Genomic DNA, 17,077 nt, shown 5'->3' on the forward strand with positions numbered 1-17,077 from the left:
TTAATTAATGCCATAATGGTTAATTAACTGTTAGTTAATGATTATTATGGCATTTACTAATGTTAATAATATCTACAATAACCCTTAAATAACATATAAATTAATACCTTAGCATGAACAGCATTGGTATATGATTCTTAGACGCATTAATTAACAGTTAGTTACCTGTTACTTAATGTTTATTAGGCCTACCTGTTACTTAATGTTACGGCATTAACTAACGTTAATTGTTGTACTCTTATTGTAAAGTGTTACCGAAATATTGGATTATAAGGACAAAGGAATGCATGCTTTGATATAAATATGTTCAGCTATGATAAAGTCACAAAAAGCTGAAGTGGGCTGTTACACATAGGATTTAAATTCTTAAAGTCTATTTAAATGCCATCATGTAGTTTAGTTTAGTTTAGTTTAGTTTTCATTTTTCTCAGAGTGTCATGCACCATTAATGGTGCCCAGCCCTATGGCTTACAGGACACTGGAAAAAAAAAAAAAGAAAAAAAAAAAAGAAAGAAAGAAAGAAAAAAGAAAAAAGGAAAAAAAAGATAAATACAAAGTCAGAAGGAAACAAGATGGCAAAACAAAACGAGTTTCATTAAATATAATGGCACTCTACCTCACAACATAAAGAGTAGTACAGTCTCTGTAATGATACTTTAGGAATATTAAAGGAACATTTCAGCCGATTCAGTCAGCTGGACAGTTTAGACCCATGTCCAGCACCAAAATAACCCCAGATAATTCTACAGTGACACTGTGATACTCCCTCTAAGGTTTATTACGGGATTACTATTTTTCCCCCTTGGGCTGGTCAGACAGATGACACCCGCCCTCCCCCTCCCCCTCCTGTCCTCCCTCCTCCTCTCAGCTCCGCTCCTCTCTCTCTCCAGCGTCTCTGCGGCCGCATCTCTCTTCCATCCCGGCCTCAGAGCGCCCGGGGCAGCGGGGGAAGCGGACCAGACCGCTGCATCCTGCGCGGATCCACACTTTTGCCCTTTCTGGCGCTTTTATAGAAGGTTGTTGGTCTTACAGACAACTTCACGGCTCCTCGCCGACTCTCCATGAGCTCGGTGACGCGGAGTTTAGTGACATTTCTCTCGGTTTTGCCTTTTCGGTGACGTTGCCAAACTGGAGCCGCTGTGGGTCGCAGCGCACCGGGCAGCTCTACCGCAGCTTCCGTGAGCTGTCTGTGTGCAGTGAAGCAAAACTGTGATTTCCTGAGTTTCGGGTTGGGTTTCGATCTCTGATTTATCAACTGAAACTAGAAACCACAGATGGATAGGCTTAACTTGTTTTGGAACTCAGCTCACTTTTATCGCCTCGGTTAGATACAGACACACAATGCTGTCAGCGGTGCTGAGGCTGCTGTGTTTGTCGCTTTTCAGCGAGGCTGTTGCTCAGCTCCACTGGCACCAAACAAAGACGACTCTCACCGCGCACCGTGAGCCCTCCGCCGCTGACGGGAGCGTCCAGAGCCTGAGGTGGCGTGCGGTCAGCGGGGAGAACAGCGGAGGGACGCACGGAGCCGGCGCACAGGCCTCAGTGAGGGCATGGCCGGACACTGTGAACGCCTCGGATGGAGGGGAGACTCCGGGGAGAGAAACGTCTCGACGCTCTGCGCGTAAAAGCGATGCGCCAGGCGGAGAGCAGCGCGTCAGGGCAGCCGGCGCTGGACGGGCAGTTTTACGCACGAAGAGAAACGTGGCCGGCGACTCACAGAGGAGAAGACGTGGCTGTCTGGAGGCCTCGGAGGCAGGAACACACCAGCCGAACCGGAATGGACTTATCTGTAACCCGGACAGAGCGCGACACAGCCGGCGGAAACGGAGCGCGGAGCTCGGGCAACGCACCCAGAGGGAGCCGCCGCGGCAGGCAGCGGCGGTGTGGGAGACTCTGCCGGATCCTCTGGCGCAGGAAGCCACCGCTCTCCCCGTCAACTACACCAGCGACTATGAAGAATTCACGGTGCCGGACTTTGGCGACATGACGCCGTTCGTCCCGCCGGATACCCGGACGAGACGCAAACAGGTGAAGAATCCGTTCTACCCGCTGACCGCGGAGTCGTACGGTGCGTATGCCGTCATGCTCACCGCGGCCATCATCTTCACCGTCGGAATCATCGGGAATATCGCGGTCATGTGCATCGTCTGCCACAACTACTACATGCGGAGCATCTCCAACTCCCTGCTGGCCAACCTGGCGCTCTGGGATTTCGTGGTGATCTTCTTCTGCCTGCCGCTGGTGGTTTTCCACGAGCTGACCAAGGACTGGCTGCTGGGCGAGCTGTCCTGCAGGATCATCCCCTACCTGGAGGTGAGTGCACTCCTCCTCACCTGCTGGGGTGGTGGAGGAGGTCAGTCTGCAGGTTTTCACTGCAAACAAACTCCACAGCAGCTGATCCACCCTCACATCAACTGGTTCAGGGTTTGGTTGGAAAATGTAAACCTGTAGGCTCTCCATGCAGCAGGGACCCGCTGAGGGCCTGCAGGGGTCAGAGGGCAGAGCCTGGCATCACAAAACTTAATAAATCACTTTAGATAAGATGAAAACACAGTCATCATCTGTCTATTTATCAACTTATTTTACATTCATTTAAGCTCTGGTTGACACTTTTATTGATTTGTTGGTGGATTCACCTCTTTCATCTGTGCATTTGCAGACCTGATCAGCTGTTCTGTAACTGAGAGCAGTGGGCGCTCTGATAACCTGATGTAGCTTTTAGACCAACATGGGAAACTGAAACTCAGGAGGAAGCCAAACCAATGAAATGATTTGTGTTCGGGTTAACAAACTGTTAGAAAACTGAAAAACAAGCGACTTTCAAAACACGTCTGTTCTGTTGTTGTTCTCATTCTTAAAATATAGAATGTACTATGTAGGATAAAGATCAGAGAAGTCAGCAGTTTTACTTGCCGGTTGCCGGTTTGAATCCCTGGTCTAGGTGGGAAAATGCTCTCCTCAGACTCCCACTGTGATCAGAGATGTGATTTTTTAAAGGTGCAGTCTCTCTATTTTAACAGGGACATAGTATGTTTCAGTTCATTCTTGTCTTTAATAGTGAAGGTAAAAAAAAAGGGTTATGGTTGTCCTGCTGCTGCAGGATGTTCAGAGGCCTCCTTCTACCCACAATGCCTTGTGTTTTGGGCTAGTTTTCAGGTTCAGGTTCAGGTGACAGCGTTCTCACCTGAGACTGAAGCAGGAAAACAAACTGATGTGAACATGGAGGAGTGTGAAGCTGCCAATCCCCCCTCAATCCAGGCTGGCAGGACACAGATTAGGGAGTAGAGTGTAAGAAGCGGCTGGCAGACAGAGATTAGGCCCCAAACACACACACACACACACACACACCCCCCCCCTTCTTCTTAATGGAGTGTCTGTATCAAAGATGGAGCTGTGATTAATTAGAGTGAAGCAGGACGAGGCAGCTCCGTCTCTCAGACATGACGTTCCCATTCGACTGAACCGCTTTTCTGAATTAAATTTAGAGGGAAACGTAATTTGTCACTGATTAGACAAAAAAAACCAAAAACCAAAAACCAAAAAATAAAAAAACACTGGATCTGTTTGTTAGAATCAGCCCGACTTCACTGAATTATTTATCCAAAAGTTTTTTTTATCAGCAACATAAAGCTTTTCTTGCATTTGCTCTGAACCCTTTCACCAACAAACTGACTCGGTGTCAGTGTCAGGCTGGGCTGGCAGGCTGATCAGCCGCTCTGTCAAGCATCTCAAGCAGCTGCCGTGTCGACTGAAAACTACGTCACCACGTCTGGACACGCCAGTGTCTGGTGATTGGTTGACTGCTTAGCGGGACTCAGATCCCTTCACCAGCAGAAATCAGTGAACGTAGGCTCAACGTCACGCTGAGCGATGGTGTGGAGGCAGAACGGGACATTCAGGCTCCGTTCACATTCAGCTTTATGTGTGAGCTGCGTCTGAGAGCAGTGTGAGCAGATGTCTACTGCGAGCTCACGTGTTCACATTTACAACAAGCATACATGCTATAAGAAAAAATCACTGACATGACATCTATCACCTCTATGAATGAAGCTGTGGTGCAGGCATTCATTCCTGGAGCCGTCTGCCTGGTGACACAGGTGTGGTGGCCGTCTGCCAGCTGGTCAGGAGGTGAAAAAGGTTTGGATTGAAGAATCTTACAATATATGACCTCTGCCAGCATTTGTTAAGCAAAGACGCTCCAGCAGCTGTGAGTGTGTGGTCAGGGCAAACAAACACAAATCATGAATCCTGATGTGGGCGTTCACACAGCGTCACATCAGCAGCACTAAGATCCACATCCGATTCAGGAGCTCATACGAAAGTGGCTCAAACCAGAACTGAAAATGTCAGATTCAGTGTGTTTTTTTTTGTTTTTTTTTTTTTTTTTGCTGTTTACAAAAAGTCAGATCTGTATCACACTGAGGGGGGAAAAAATCAGATCGAAGCCACATTTTACAGGCTGGAGAATCAAAACCTGAATCTGATCTCAGCTACAGTGAGAGTGGAGTGTGTGTGTGTGTGTGTGTGTGTGTATGAGGAGTCATGTCAAGTGTAGACACAAAGGCAGGTTTTCTCTGTGTAAGCTGCTTAGCGGCGGCTCGGCCTTTGTCTCGGCTGATGACCTACATGGCTGGACGCTCTCCTGCCTCGATCTGTTGGCTCCTGTGTTTCCAGCTGTGAACCCGGGAACCTGAGCAGATTCAGCTCACTTCTTTAAAAAAAAAAAAAAAAAAAAAAAAAAAAAAAAAAGCCAATGGGCTGCTTGATTTGAGAGATCCTGTCTGTAGTAATTCAGTCAGTCTGGCACTGAATAAAAAAAAAGATGTTGAATTAAAGAACAACTCAGGAGGCAGAAGTCAGAGCAAAAAGGGCAGTGGATTTATTTTATTATTTACACTTTTTTTTTTCTTATTTTACAAGAGAGAGAAATCCTTAACAAACATAAAAACACCAACAATATGTGAAGGGGAGCAGCTCATAATGAACTCCTCTGTGTAACCCTGACCCCGACACACCTGGGCCCAGGTGACCCGGCTCAGCCCGGTCAGCCTCAGGAAATGCAGGAGCTCTGGGCAAAAAGGTGCAGAGGGAAGTTTTTCAGACCCGCGACAGACAGACGGACAGAATGTAGAGGTAATAATAAAGGAATATTAAAACAAGCATTAGGTGCAAGTGCCCAGCCCAACAAAAATACAACTGCAACTCTTTCATTTCAAAATTACAGATTATAGTCCAGGTTGGTCTTAAATAAAATATTCTGCTTAATAAGATCTGCTTCAAAATAAGAGTCCCTTCCTGAAGCACAACTCCAGTGTTTTCTAATCATCCAGCTGAAAGAAATCAGAATAAATCTGACTAAAGAAGAAGCTGCGTCGATGCTCTGCTGCTGTAGTTCAGTGTCACGTAGACTGAACTAAATGCTCTGTGTGTTGTGGTGCTGAGCGTTCATAATTTTTAACTAATAGATAAAACCACTTTATCGTACATCTCACCTGGACTGAGCTCCATCCTGTTTCTGCAGCCGCTCCGCTCTGCTCTCTTCACTTCCTTTACACTTTCCTTGTCTCTCTCTCTCTCTCACACACACACACACACACACACACACACACACACACACACACACACACAGATACACACTGTGTGACAAACCAAATCTGTTCTGGTGTAAACACTTCAGAGTGTTTTCCTGCCTGAGGCTAAACAGACGGACAGGGTGTGTGTGTGTGTGTGTGTGTGTGTGTGTGTTTGTGTGTGTGTGTTCGACTGTACAAGTCAGCCTGGCTCAGATTCCCTTCACTGCAGGAAGGCCAACAAGCTGCCAGTTAAAGGGGGGAAACCAGATTTCACTGAAACAGTAGGGAGAGCGTCGCTCACCGAAACCAAAACCAAAACTGAACCAAACCAAAACTGAAAACCTGGAAGTTTAATAAATCTGTTTTCCAGTCATGGAAAAAAAAAAAGACGTGGAAAATGTGAAAAGGGCGGGACGAACGGCAGGTGGCAGGTCAGCTCACACCAGAGAACACATGATAAATATCAGCAGCGTCGCAGTTTTTCCCTCGCTCTGCTCTCTGAAAGGCTGTAGGCTGTATATCAGGTGCAGCCGAAGTGTCAGTCAAATGGGGGCGGGAGGAATAAAAACTGAGCTGCGTTCTGATTGGCTCACTCCACTCTGTGGAAACTGCTGAAACCGCTGGCTCCACTCAGAACAAAACAACCGACAAATAGACCGGTTCATGTTTTTACCCTCAAATATCTGTCTTCCTCACACCGCCTCCGTGAAAGAGAAATGCTTCATGTTAAAAAAGATGAGAAGCAACTTTTAAGAGTGTATTAGTGCTTTGATCGAGCGGTCAGAGCAGCAAAGCATGCTGGGTGGGCGGCGGCTCCGGGCCTGTCGACATGTCTTGCGGCAGCTATGTGTCAAACCTGAGTTTACATTCAGTCTGTCAGCGAGGCAGAGACACACTGGCCTTCAGGCTGGAAACACAGGAAGTGATCCTGGTGATGTCACTGCAGACGTAAACAACTGACCTCACATCCCAGTGACCTGCACAAACATACACTCAGTCTCCTCTTCAGTGTTCAAACCTTGTTTTTCTTCAAACACACTGTAAAATATAAAAAGTTGGCTGAACTTGAAAAGTATGCAAACTCACTGCCCTATAAAAAAATGAAGTAGAGTAAACTTAAAGATGGTGAGTTAGAATAACCTTAAATAATCTTAAAGACCCCATGAGATGGACTCTTATTTTCTTTGATGTACTTCCTGTTGAAAAATGTCCTTACGAAGGTCAGATAACATAATATTTGATGTGAAACTAGTGAGCATACATACTGTCACATTTGAACTGTGATATATTGAATTTTGAGGTGTTTTGGTTTAAAGCGTCTGTCTCATTTCATGTGTCTTGTCCGTGCAGGTGGCGTCCCTCGGGGTCACGACCTTCACGCTGTGCGCTCTGTGCATCGACCGTTTCCGCGCCGCCACCAACGTGCAGATGTACTACGAGATGATTGAGAACTGCGCCTCCACCGCCGCCAAGCTGGCCGTCATCTGGATCGGCGCCCTGCTGCTGGCGCTGCCCGAGCTCCTGATCCGGCAGCTGGTGACGGAGGACGGCGACCCGCCGAGCGTGACGCCCTGCGAGCGCTGCGTGGTGCGGATCTCCACCAAGCTGCCGGACACGCTCTACGTCCTGGGCCTGACCTACGACGGCGCTCGCCTCTGGTGGTACTTTGGCTGCTACTTCTGCCTGCCGACGCTGTTCACCATCTGCAGCTCGCTGGTCACCGCGCGCAAGATCCGCCACGCCGAGAGGGCGAGCGTCCGCGGCAGCAAGAAGCAGATCCAGTTGGAGAGCCAGATGAACTGCACCGTGGTGGCGCTGGCCATCCTCTACGGATTCTGCATCATCCCGGAGAACATCTGCAACATCATCAGCGTCTACATGGCGGCCGGCGTTCCCCGGCGGACTCTGGACATCCTGCACCTGGTGAGCCAGATGCTGCTGTTCTGCAAGTCGGCGGTGACGCCCGTGCTGCTGTTCAGCCTGTGCCAGCCCTTCACCCGAGCCTTCCTGGACTGCTGCTGCTGCTGCTGCGAGGAGTGCGGCCCGCCCAGGTCCAACGCCACCGCCACCACCAGCGACAACGAGAACGAGTGCACGACCACCGAGCTGGAGCTGTCGCCCTTCAGCACCATGCGCAGGGAGGTGTCGCCCTACAGCACCGTGGGGACACGCTGCTGAGCCGAGGACCTCGGCGGTGCGTTCAGGACCAGAGCTGCTGCGCGGAACTGACATTCACAGATGATTCAACTCCTGAGTTCACGTTGGGTTTTACCGCAGGGCAGAGCCCAGTCTGTCCATCCTGTTTACACAGCTTATCTAGTCTGAGGGAAGACACACAGTGAATATTATAAGATTTATAGCAATATCTTTTTATTAACTCACCAGTATTGTTTTGGAATTTGCACTCAGTCTTACATTTGGTTTATTTTTTTGTGTTTGAGATGTTCTGGATGTTCTTGGTCGTGTGAGTGAGTCAGATGGAGGTAATATACTGAAAGTGACGTGTCGTATCCTGTTTTGTGTTTTTGCTGTTTGTGATTCTGGTGAATCAGTTCACACTTCTACCTAGTTCTCTTGCTATGGAAGTCTATTTTTATTCACTGTACATTTGATAGCAGAAAACTGCACTGCACATGCCGCTCATTCTGTACTGATGAGGAGCTGTTCTTTTTTTTTTTTTTTTTTTTTTTTTAGCAGAGGAACAAGTGTCACTTTAATAAAAAAAGAAACAGACTCCAGCTCAATGTTTTCTTTTTTTGTTTTGTTTTGTTTGTTTTTTAACCCCAGTGTGAATTTGGAATATGGTAAGAGCTGCTGGTTGCAGCTTCAGAAATGGAAAGACCCTCTTGTTTTTCTGTTTCTTATCATTTTGCAGTGAAACCTCTCAGCTGTTCTGGTCAAACTGAAGCAGCAGTCGGTGCTGGGCATTGCTCATTATTTTTTTAGATCAATTCAAGTTGCAGTAGTTGAAGTAGTAGTTGCAGTAGCTGAAGTAGCTGAAGCTGTAGTTGTTGAAGTAGTTGAAGCAGTAGTTGCAGTAGTTGAAGTAGTAGTTGTCATAGTTTAAGTAGCTGCGGCAATAGTAGTGGCAGGTGAAGCAGTAGTTGCGGTAGTCGAAGTAGTTGAAGCAGTAGCTGTAGTAGTAGTTGCAGTAGCTGAAGCAGTAGTTGTAGTAGTAGTTGCGGTAGTTGCAGTAGCTGGAGTAATTGAAGCAGTAGTTGTAGTAGTAGTTTCAGTGGTTGCAGTAGCTAAAGTAGCTGAAGCAGTAGTTGCAGTAGCTGAAGCAGTAGTTGTAGTAGTAGCAGTTGCAGTGGTTGCAGTAGCTGAAGTAGTAGTTGCAGTAGCTGAAGTAGAAGCAGTAGCTGAAGCAGTAGCTGCAGTAATTGAAGAAGTAGTTGCAGTAGCTAAAGCAGTACTGGCAGTAGTTGAAGCAGCAGTTGTAGTAGTAGTTGCAGTAGTTGCAGTAGTTGAAGCAGTAGTTGCAGTAGCTGAAGCAGTAGTTCCAGTAGCTGAAGCAGTAGTTGCAGTAGCTGAAGCAGTAGTTGCAGTAGTTGAAGCAGTAGTTACAGTAGTTGCAGTAGTAGTTGCAGTAGTTGCAGTAGCTGAAGCAGTAGTTACAGTAGTTGCAGTAGTAGTTGCACTAGTTGAAGCAGTAGTTGCAGTAGTAGTTGCAGTAGTTGCAGTAGCTGAAGCAGTAGTTGCAGTAGTTGCAGTAGTTGAAGCAGTAGTTGCAGTAGTAGTTGCAGTAGTTGCAGTAGCTGAAGCAGTAGTTGCAGTAGCTGAAGCAGTAGTTATAGTAGTTTCAGTAGTAGTTGCAGTAGTTGCAGTAGTTACAGTAGTTGCAGTAGCTGAAGCAGTAGTTACAGTAGTTGCAGTAGTAGTTACAGTAGTTGCAGTAGTTGCAGTAGTTGAAGCAGTAGTTACAGTAGTTGCAGTAGTAGTTGCAGTAGTAGTTGCAGTAGTTGCAGTAGTAGTTGCAGTAGTTGCAGTAGTTACAGTAGTTACAGTAGTTGCAGTAGTAGTTGCAGTAGTTACAGTAGTTGCAGTAGCTGAAGCAGTAGTTACAGTAGTTGAAGCAGTAGTTGCAGTAGTAGTTGCAGTAGTAGTTGCAGTAGTTGCAGCTGAAGTAGCTGTAGGGTGTCAGTGAGTTGAAGCAGGTTGGAATCTGCATTAGAAACAGTAGAACGAGCACAACAGTGAATGAGTGAAAGACTAAATAAATAAAACAGACAGAACTGAGTTTTTAGTCTTTAGATAATGAGGTTACAGTTTGCCTGCCAAAACGATTTTTTTTTTAAAACTCGTACAAAAGCTGACAGACTATCAGTGGAATTTAAACAGAGCTCATCCACACCTCAGCACACACTGCAGTTCACTTTAGTTTGGGCTTCATTTGGTTTATTTGACCAAATAACTGAAAAAAAAAAAACTGAGAAAGAAAAGAAAAGAAAAGAGCTGCAGGTCAGACGAGGAGAGCCTGAAATTCCTCTGGAATCATCTGACCGGAGAGGAGCTGCTGCGTCAGGCTCAGCAGCCCATCTGAGCTGTCCTCTCGCCATCGTGTCGTCACCGCCGCCGCTGCGCCCGGAGGACACAGCCGCCGTTGTCCTGGGCCCCCGTTGTCATGGCAACCGCGGGAGTCTGCCTCTCAGCTGGCTTTTCACGGCCTCACAGTACCACAGCGACGGTGTCACAGTGCGCTGCGGCCCAGGCGTTTCAGAGGGCCGGCGGGTTTCTGCAGCCTCATACTGACGCTTTTCTTCTTCTGCTGCTGCTCAGCCTCATCAAACGCGCCCTCTGTCAGCAAACACTCAACAAACTCTGCCGCTTACCCCCCAAAATGTCTGAACATTTTGATGAGGGAGGCTGATGCTGCCAGTGAATGATTCTGATCGTCTTATGTCATATTTGTTTTTTTTTTTTAAATAAGGAAAGTACTACAGATTAAAAAGGTGAAGATAATTAACTTGGCTGGTTTTAATTACAGTAGATTATCCAACCCCCTCAGGACCGATGGTGTTTTGGACAGCTGAAATTTCAGATGATACAAACATGCATTAAAACATAGGCCTACCAAACCTTTTAAGAAAAAGAACATTTAATTAAATATATTATGACATTATATACATGTTTGGAAACACTTTGGTGGTACAAACAGCCTTTAAACCACATAATGAACATGCAGGCCTGGCAGCAGCAGCATCAACAGGCACTGATATGCAGCGCTGGTGTCCTTAAATAAAACAAAGTACCGCATTGATCTGAATATAAGACGACCCTGATTTTAAGATGACCCCTCTTTTTCAAGACCCTTTTTTGGGAATATACTTTTTATATGCGCATTCTGCGACACCAGCCCATGCTAGCTTCAAACTCAGTGCGGGGTGTGTTGAGCTCTGTGGCAACTTCAAGTGCTTTTTGCCGCATCACAGCCCTCGTAACGGGCAGTCCTTCACTACGTTTCTCATTCACAAAATCGCACACCCTCCTGTCAGTCTCGTTGAATCGACCAGTTTTGGGAAAACGAAAAGTCCGCCACCGTCTCACATTGCACTCAGGGCCAGGGTTAAGGGGTTAAGGGATGTTTATTTACCTTGACAGTTTCGGAGGTAACTTCAGAAAGCGTCCAACTGACAGCTGGATCGGCATGTCAGCTGGCTGCTACATTCAGCCGGGTGGCGGCGCACACCGGCCGGCCCACCTGATGCCGGTCGGCACCGCGCCCACCCAGTCAGGTCTGCCGGATCTGACAGGTGCGCGGCGCACACAGACTGCCATATATACCTTTTATCATCAATCAACTTTTGTTTATACGCGGTTGCAGCAGCACCATGGACAGCGACACAGACAACATGGTTGATTATTGATTGCACGACGCGGCCATTCGCTGGTAATCGCGCTGCGGATTAAATGATTTTGCGGAGGCAGGAGGAAAGTTGCATGATTTACGTTGTATCCACGTTCGCGCTGCGTGCATGACCGTGCATGTGCTCGTGCATGAACGCCCGTACCGTGCTGGAGCACACCCCTTCCAACCGTGCCAGAGCGGGCGAAGTGTGCTGTATTCAAGCACGGAACATATGCAAGTACAATACATGTGTATTTGCGTAGACCCCCAATATTAGACGAGGGCGTTTTTTCAGGGCATTTTCAATGGAAAAAATAAAGTCTTATATTCAGATCAATACGGTAATGCATTAGATGTAATTCATTAATAATAAAAACATATATATATATTGCAATACTTTACTTATGTACTCCCTGTGGAAAGTAATTAATTACTTGTTACTTCACCTTTGCGTTACATCACCTGAGGTGCTTTGTTGTGTATCTGCAGAGTTGGCCCCCAGCCTTCACAGGGCCCTCTGCAGAGTGTGACCTGGGGCCCCACCGCCTCAGTGCCACCAATACAACCACATTTTGTCAAAGCTTGATTAGTCACACACCTGCTGAAAGTCCAAAAACCCAAGACCACTTCCCACCAGAGGGAGAGGACGCAGGAGGAAGAGGAGGAGGAGGAGGAGGAGGAGGAGGAGGAGGAGGAGGAGGAAAAAGAAGAAGGAGGAGGAGAACAAGGTTTGTGTCCAGGCAGGTGTTCAGCTGCTGAGGTGCTCGTTCTGCTGTTGGGAGGTGGTCCTCCTCCTCCTCCTCCTCCTCCTCCTCCTCCTATTCCGGCTGATCCGACTGTTAGACATCCTGAGGAAACGCTCAGACCTTCAGCCTCGTGCCGACTGAACCAGTGGGTTTCAAAATGGGGTCCAGGGACCTCCAGGGGTCCCTAAGGGGCTTCCAAGGGGCCCTCAGCAAAATGAGGAATGGTTTGCTTTTGCTTTAATTCAATTAACTAGAACTCGTTAAAATGCAGAAAATGATTTAACATTTTGTCCTGTGTGGTCTGCATTCAGACACCCGTCATTAGCATTTCATACTAAGGACAAACCACTAAACCCACACACACACACACACACACACACACACACACACAGGTGGTGACGTTGTGATGATGTGCAGCTTCAGGTTTCTTCAGACGCTGCACAAAAAGAAAAGAAACTAAAACTTTCTCCATGTTCCTTATTTTCCTCCTCTGGAAATTATTTGACGGTTTGTGTATTTCATGATTCAGCTGCTTATTATTTTACACTGCAGCAGCTTCAAACAACTCCTCTAAATATTTCTAAACACTGTTTGACTGCCATAAACCTGTTGGGGTTCATATGTGAATAAATTACCTTTAAAAGGGCCAGGGAAAAAAAAAAAACATTTGATTTTTGTCTTGGTTCCATCATAGCAGAGAATTTTTGAAAGTACATTTAGAGCTCAGGTTCTGGTATAACTTCATTTTTAATTTGATTTTCCATAAAAACAAGATGTCTCCTGTGTCCCACTGATTTTGGACATTTTATTTTAGTTTTTTTTTCCACGGCCGGGCTCTGGCTCCCAGCTTGCGTGTCAGTCTTGCTAACGAGGCTGCAGTAATTAGACGGCCCCATTCATTCAGAAACAATGGCGCGATGGGCACATTGATGCACAGCGGCTAAACAAGCTGCTCACTGACCTTCTGCTAACCGCTCTCTGCTTATTATGGGGTTGAGCATGAGGAGCCAGGTTACCATGGCAACCAGACCCTCTTCTAGGATGCAAACTGAGGTATGAAATAAAGACAGAGAGCTGTTTCCAGCAGAGTTTCCTCACAGATTCACAGCCACCCACTCTGCCTTTTTTATTTATTTATTTTTTATTGTGGTATCAGACGGTGTTGCTCAGAGTTTCTCTTCAGTAAACTACCTGGAATCATTTTTAACTTGGCCTCAAAACTGTAAACCTATATCCAATATGTTTTTTGTTATGTTACGTTGCCCCCAGAATGTGTAACCTGAATGATAGGGGGCGCTGCACTGCACAACCTTTAAACAAACCAAAACACAACGGGCCTTTTGGGTTCCAAGAGGCGGCGTGGGATAGAGTTCCCCACAGCCACCCACTGACTCACACACAAACTAAGAGACAAACTAAATGTTTTCGACCCAAAAAAACTAAAGTGGGAGTCAGTAGAGAGAGGGAGGGGGGAAAGAAAACTTTGCAGAAACGCAAAACTCAGCTTCCATCACACACAAACTCAGATTCATTCAAAACAAAAAGTCACAGAAAGCCAGCTGATGGTGTCGACCAGGGGCGGTGCCAGACATTGTGGACATCCGAGGCTTAAGCCCGAGCCGACTGGAGGGTCTGAGGGTATTCTCCCGTGGGAGAAAATTTTGAAAAACAACCCCTTCAATAGCGGCTTCGGGGGACTTTTAAGAGACTTATAATGGCAAAATTAAGGGTGCTTTCAGACCTGTCCTGTTTTGAGCAGTTGTTCCGAAACAGGGAGCGTTTCCCCCCTAAAGTTCGGTTCGTTTGGACATATGTGAGCACAGCGATCGCGCTCGGATGCGGGACAAAACAAGCGGGCCGAGATCGCCTAGAAGAGGTGGTCTCGGCTCGCTTCCATTCGAAACCTGGAGCGATTCGTTTGCAGTGAGAACAGAATCGACACTGCAACCGACACAACTCACTCAGAACTGTGGTTCAGCGTCAGAGCCCATCTTCGTCGGCGATTCCTTGTCGCGGCACGTCTTCTTCTCAGTAGATGCAGTATGATATTATTTTCCCTGCGCAGTCTTGATTCCCGGTAGAACGGGATGTTTTCCTCCGTTACAGAACACCGGTACATTCAGTAGCGGTTTTAGGCATGGGCGAAGCGGGCATTTTTTCATGTCATGTGGGGGGCAGCACAAGCGCAAAAAAAAAAAAAAAAAATCATCAGCACCGCTCACCTGTCAGATCCGGCAGCCCTGACCAGGTGGGCGCGGTACCGGCCGGTGACGCGGCCGGCCTGCCCGATGCCGACCGGTGCCGTGGCCGGTGGCTCTTTATTCAAACAAGATTCTGTCCATATAAAAAGTAGGTAGGAGTAGTAACACGAAAGGGCGCAAGGCAGTAATTTTGCCTCGGGCGGCAACATGGGCAGAACCGCCACTGGGTACATTAACCACAGAAACACACAGAAACAAACTAGCCACACGCTGAAGATGCTCCATGGTTTTTGTTTTTTCCGGGTAAGAACGGAAGAGGAAACTTCTTCTTTCGGGGTAATTTCTGACCAATGAGAGTACAGCTGGTTTGCACATGGCGTTTGTTTACAGCTCTGACCCGCTACAGACGGCTGCCCTGTGAACACAAACGCCCCAAACGAAAAACGAAACAACTGGATCGATTTAGCCCCTGAATCGGAACAAAGCAAACGGGCCACAGGTCTGAAAGCACCCTTAGACTTGAAACATAATGCATTTAGGTTACTGTATAATCAATTACGGGTGTATGCCTGACTAGGGTCAATAGGCCTAGTAGGCGGCTCACTGGAATTGAAAGCACTCATGTAGTTCTATCAAAGTCCTTTTAGGCCAAGGCTGTTCACTTGGCGGCCATATTGGTAACGCCTTTTGGGCATCTATCTCACATTAGTAAGTGCAGGTGCCTGTCAACATGAATGCAGAATGAGCCCACACTGCACACAGGAAGCTGCAGGCCCTCTCTGTGGATGAAATGTTAAAGTTCAGTTCTCCATGTAAAACAAAAATCATGCATGTTTCTGCTGGAACGTGCGGAGCGACAGAACGTTCTTTGTTCCGTCGACTGAGTCACTGGATTCCAGAGCACAGCAGGATTTACTGTCGGCTCGCGTGTTCCTGCTCATCCATATTCAGGACGGCTCGGCGTCAGCTGTGTGTTCAGATGCGCTCGGCCCACAGAGCCGTGGTGTCGCTCATGGAGCCGGACACCAACAGCCGCTCCGTTGTGTGACGGCATGAATATTTCATGCGTGTGACTCTTCCCTGGTTTCCACCCTGCAGCTGAGCGGTCTGATCCCCGAGCAGCCGGTGTGTGTCCTGCTCACTGGAAACTGCTTGGTCAACCGTGTAAAGTGTGTGAGCGAGTCGTGGCAGCCCTGACAGTGATAACACATCACTCCTCCTCCCTTTCCTCCAGCCGCTGGTTTCCATTCATTCCACTACGATATGAACATGAACTTTCAGAGCCTTCACACTTTCTTCACTCCAGTTTTCCATCAGCCCAATAAAGTCCTCCACATGAGTTTTCCTAAAAGCAGCAGCACTGTTGGCTTTTCAGGACTTTTTCACACTGAAACGCTCCCTCCTCCTCCTCCTCCTCCTCCTCCTCCAGAGGGCTGTACTACGAAGGAGGCTCAACATCCCCAGGCTGTGTGTTCACTATCAGGCTCAACAAAACCTAAAGCTCCAGTCAAAGTTAAGTGGTATCACGACGGCGGTTCTCATCAAGGTTTGTTCAGTCCGGCTGTCAGCTTTGTGCTCTGGGCGCGTTCACAGAAAAGGGGGCGTTTTGGCGTCATATGATTCTACTTCCACGAAAAATGGACCGTTCACGGGCTGCATATTTCACGCAAGAGGAGCAGCTTGTCCTCATGGAAAGCTATGGAAATTTTAAAAATAAAATTAACGCTAAGAGCAACACTGTGGCCGCACATAAGGCGAGAGAGGAGTGCTGGCAGAAAATTGCTGACCGAGTGAATGTGTAAGTCAACACTGACTCATTATATTCTATATATTCATTCAGTATTATGAATTTTAGTTTAGAAATATGTAACTTCAGTAGCTTTATGGGAGTGCTGTCAAGGAATTGTAGGTAAAGCCTGAGGTTAAGTCAGGTGACTGAAGGTGTGTGTGGGTGAGTCTAGCAGTGTCAGACGGAGCAGGCGGTGGTTACCATGGTTACATGACAATTTTGACCACTATTTACGCTGCTTAGAGCCACTTGTCAGTAGTTTCAGATAATTGTTTGTTACATTTGAAGTTTAACTAGAATTATGGAGCCATTTCTGTTGATGTTTGTTCCTTAATTGTTAAATCTTTTTTTCTAAATCGGAATAAGTGGCGTTTGGAGTGCGTTTGAATCACCACGGGCTGCTCCCGTCCAATCATCACCTTCGGATGCCGTGACAGTCACCGTTATTAGCCTACATAAGGTGTTTCCTTTAAAAAAGTAGGCTACTATAACAAAGTCTGTGATACAACGGAATATTTATAACAAACGTGAAGGCTACCTGCATTATGCAGGTATACTATTAGCGCCACGCACACCGTTTGCCCTACTGTGAGCGCACAACTTCTATCCGTGGCATTCCTGACACTTGGCTCAACAAGTGAGCAAATGTAGCGTATTCCCTCAGATGAAAATCTGTACCGCTCATGGAGAATATCGTCAGGGATCCGCACGATCCCTAAATACTCTTTGTCTCCGTAATGAGCCTCGGACAGTCCTGGCTCCCAGCTCCACCGGATCATCAGTGAACGGTGACACCATCTCCGAAAGAGTTAAATGGTGAGATAGCGCCGCTTTTATATCCGGGCGGGGTTAAACTTAACTCATAACCTGGTCGGGACCAGGTTATGAGTTAAGCATAAGTTACCATGGTGATCTAGCCG

At 47.1% G+C, this 17,077-nt stretch overlaps 1 protein-coding gene across 3 annotated transcripts in view; it reads left to right on the top strand.

Moving 5' to 3' along the window:
* The first annotated feature begins 910 nt into the window (after positions 1 to 910).
* Positions 911 to 17,077, top strand: part of gpr37a (G protein-coupled receptor 37a) — a 20,041-nt gene continuing 3,874 nt past the window's right edge. The window contains exons 1-4 of one of the 3 annotated variants that reach the window (XR_003928333.1): positions 911 to 2,313; positions 6,924 to 8,037; positions 8,636 to 8,640; positions 13,338 to 13,349. Coding sequence is in view for 2 of the 3 variants with exons in the window: in XM_030053180.1 (XP_029909040.1) it covers positions 1,342 to 2,313; positions 6,924 to 7,751 (1,800 nt within the window). In the remaining variant the exon portion in view is untranslated. Of the gene's footprint in view, positions 2,314 to 6,923; positions 8,260 to 8,635; positions 8,641 to 13,337; positions 13,350 to 17,077 lie in introns of those variants that run through there. The other 2 variants (XM_030053180.1, XM_030053179.1) reach the window with 2 other exon arrangements.

This window comes from Myripristis murdjan, chromosome 6 (genome assembly GCF_902150065.1).
Source record: "Myripristis murdjan chromosome 6, fMyrMur1.1, whole genome shotgun sequence".
In the NCBI taxonomy this organism is placed as follows: domain Eukaryota; kingdom Metazoa; phylum Chordata; class Actinopteri; order Holocentriformes; family Holocentridae; genus Myripristis; species Myripristis murdjan.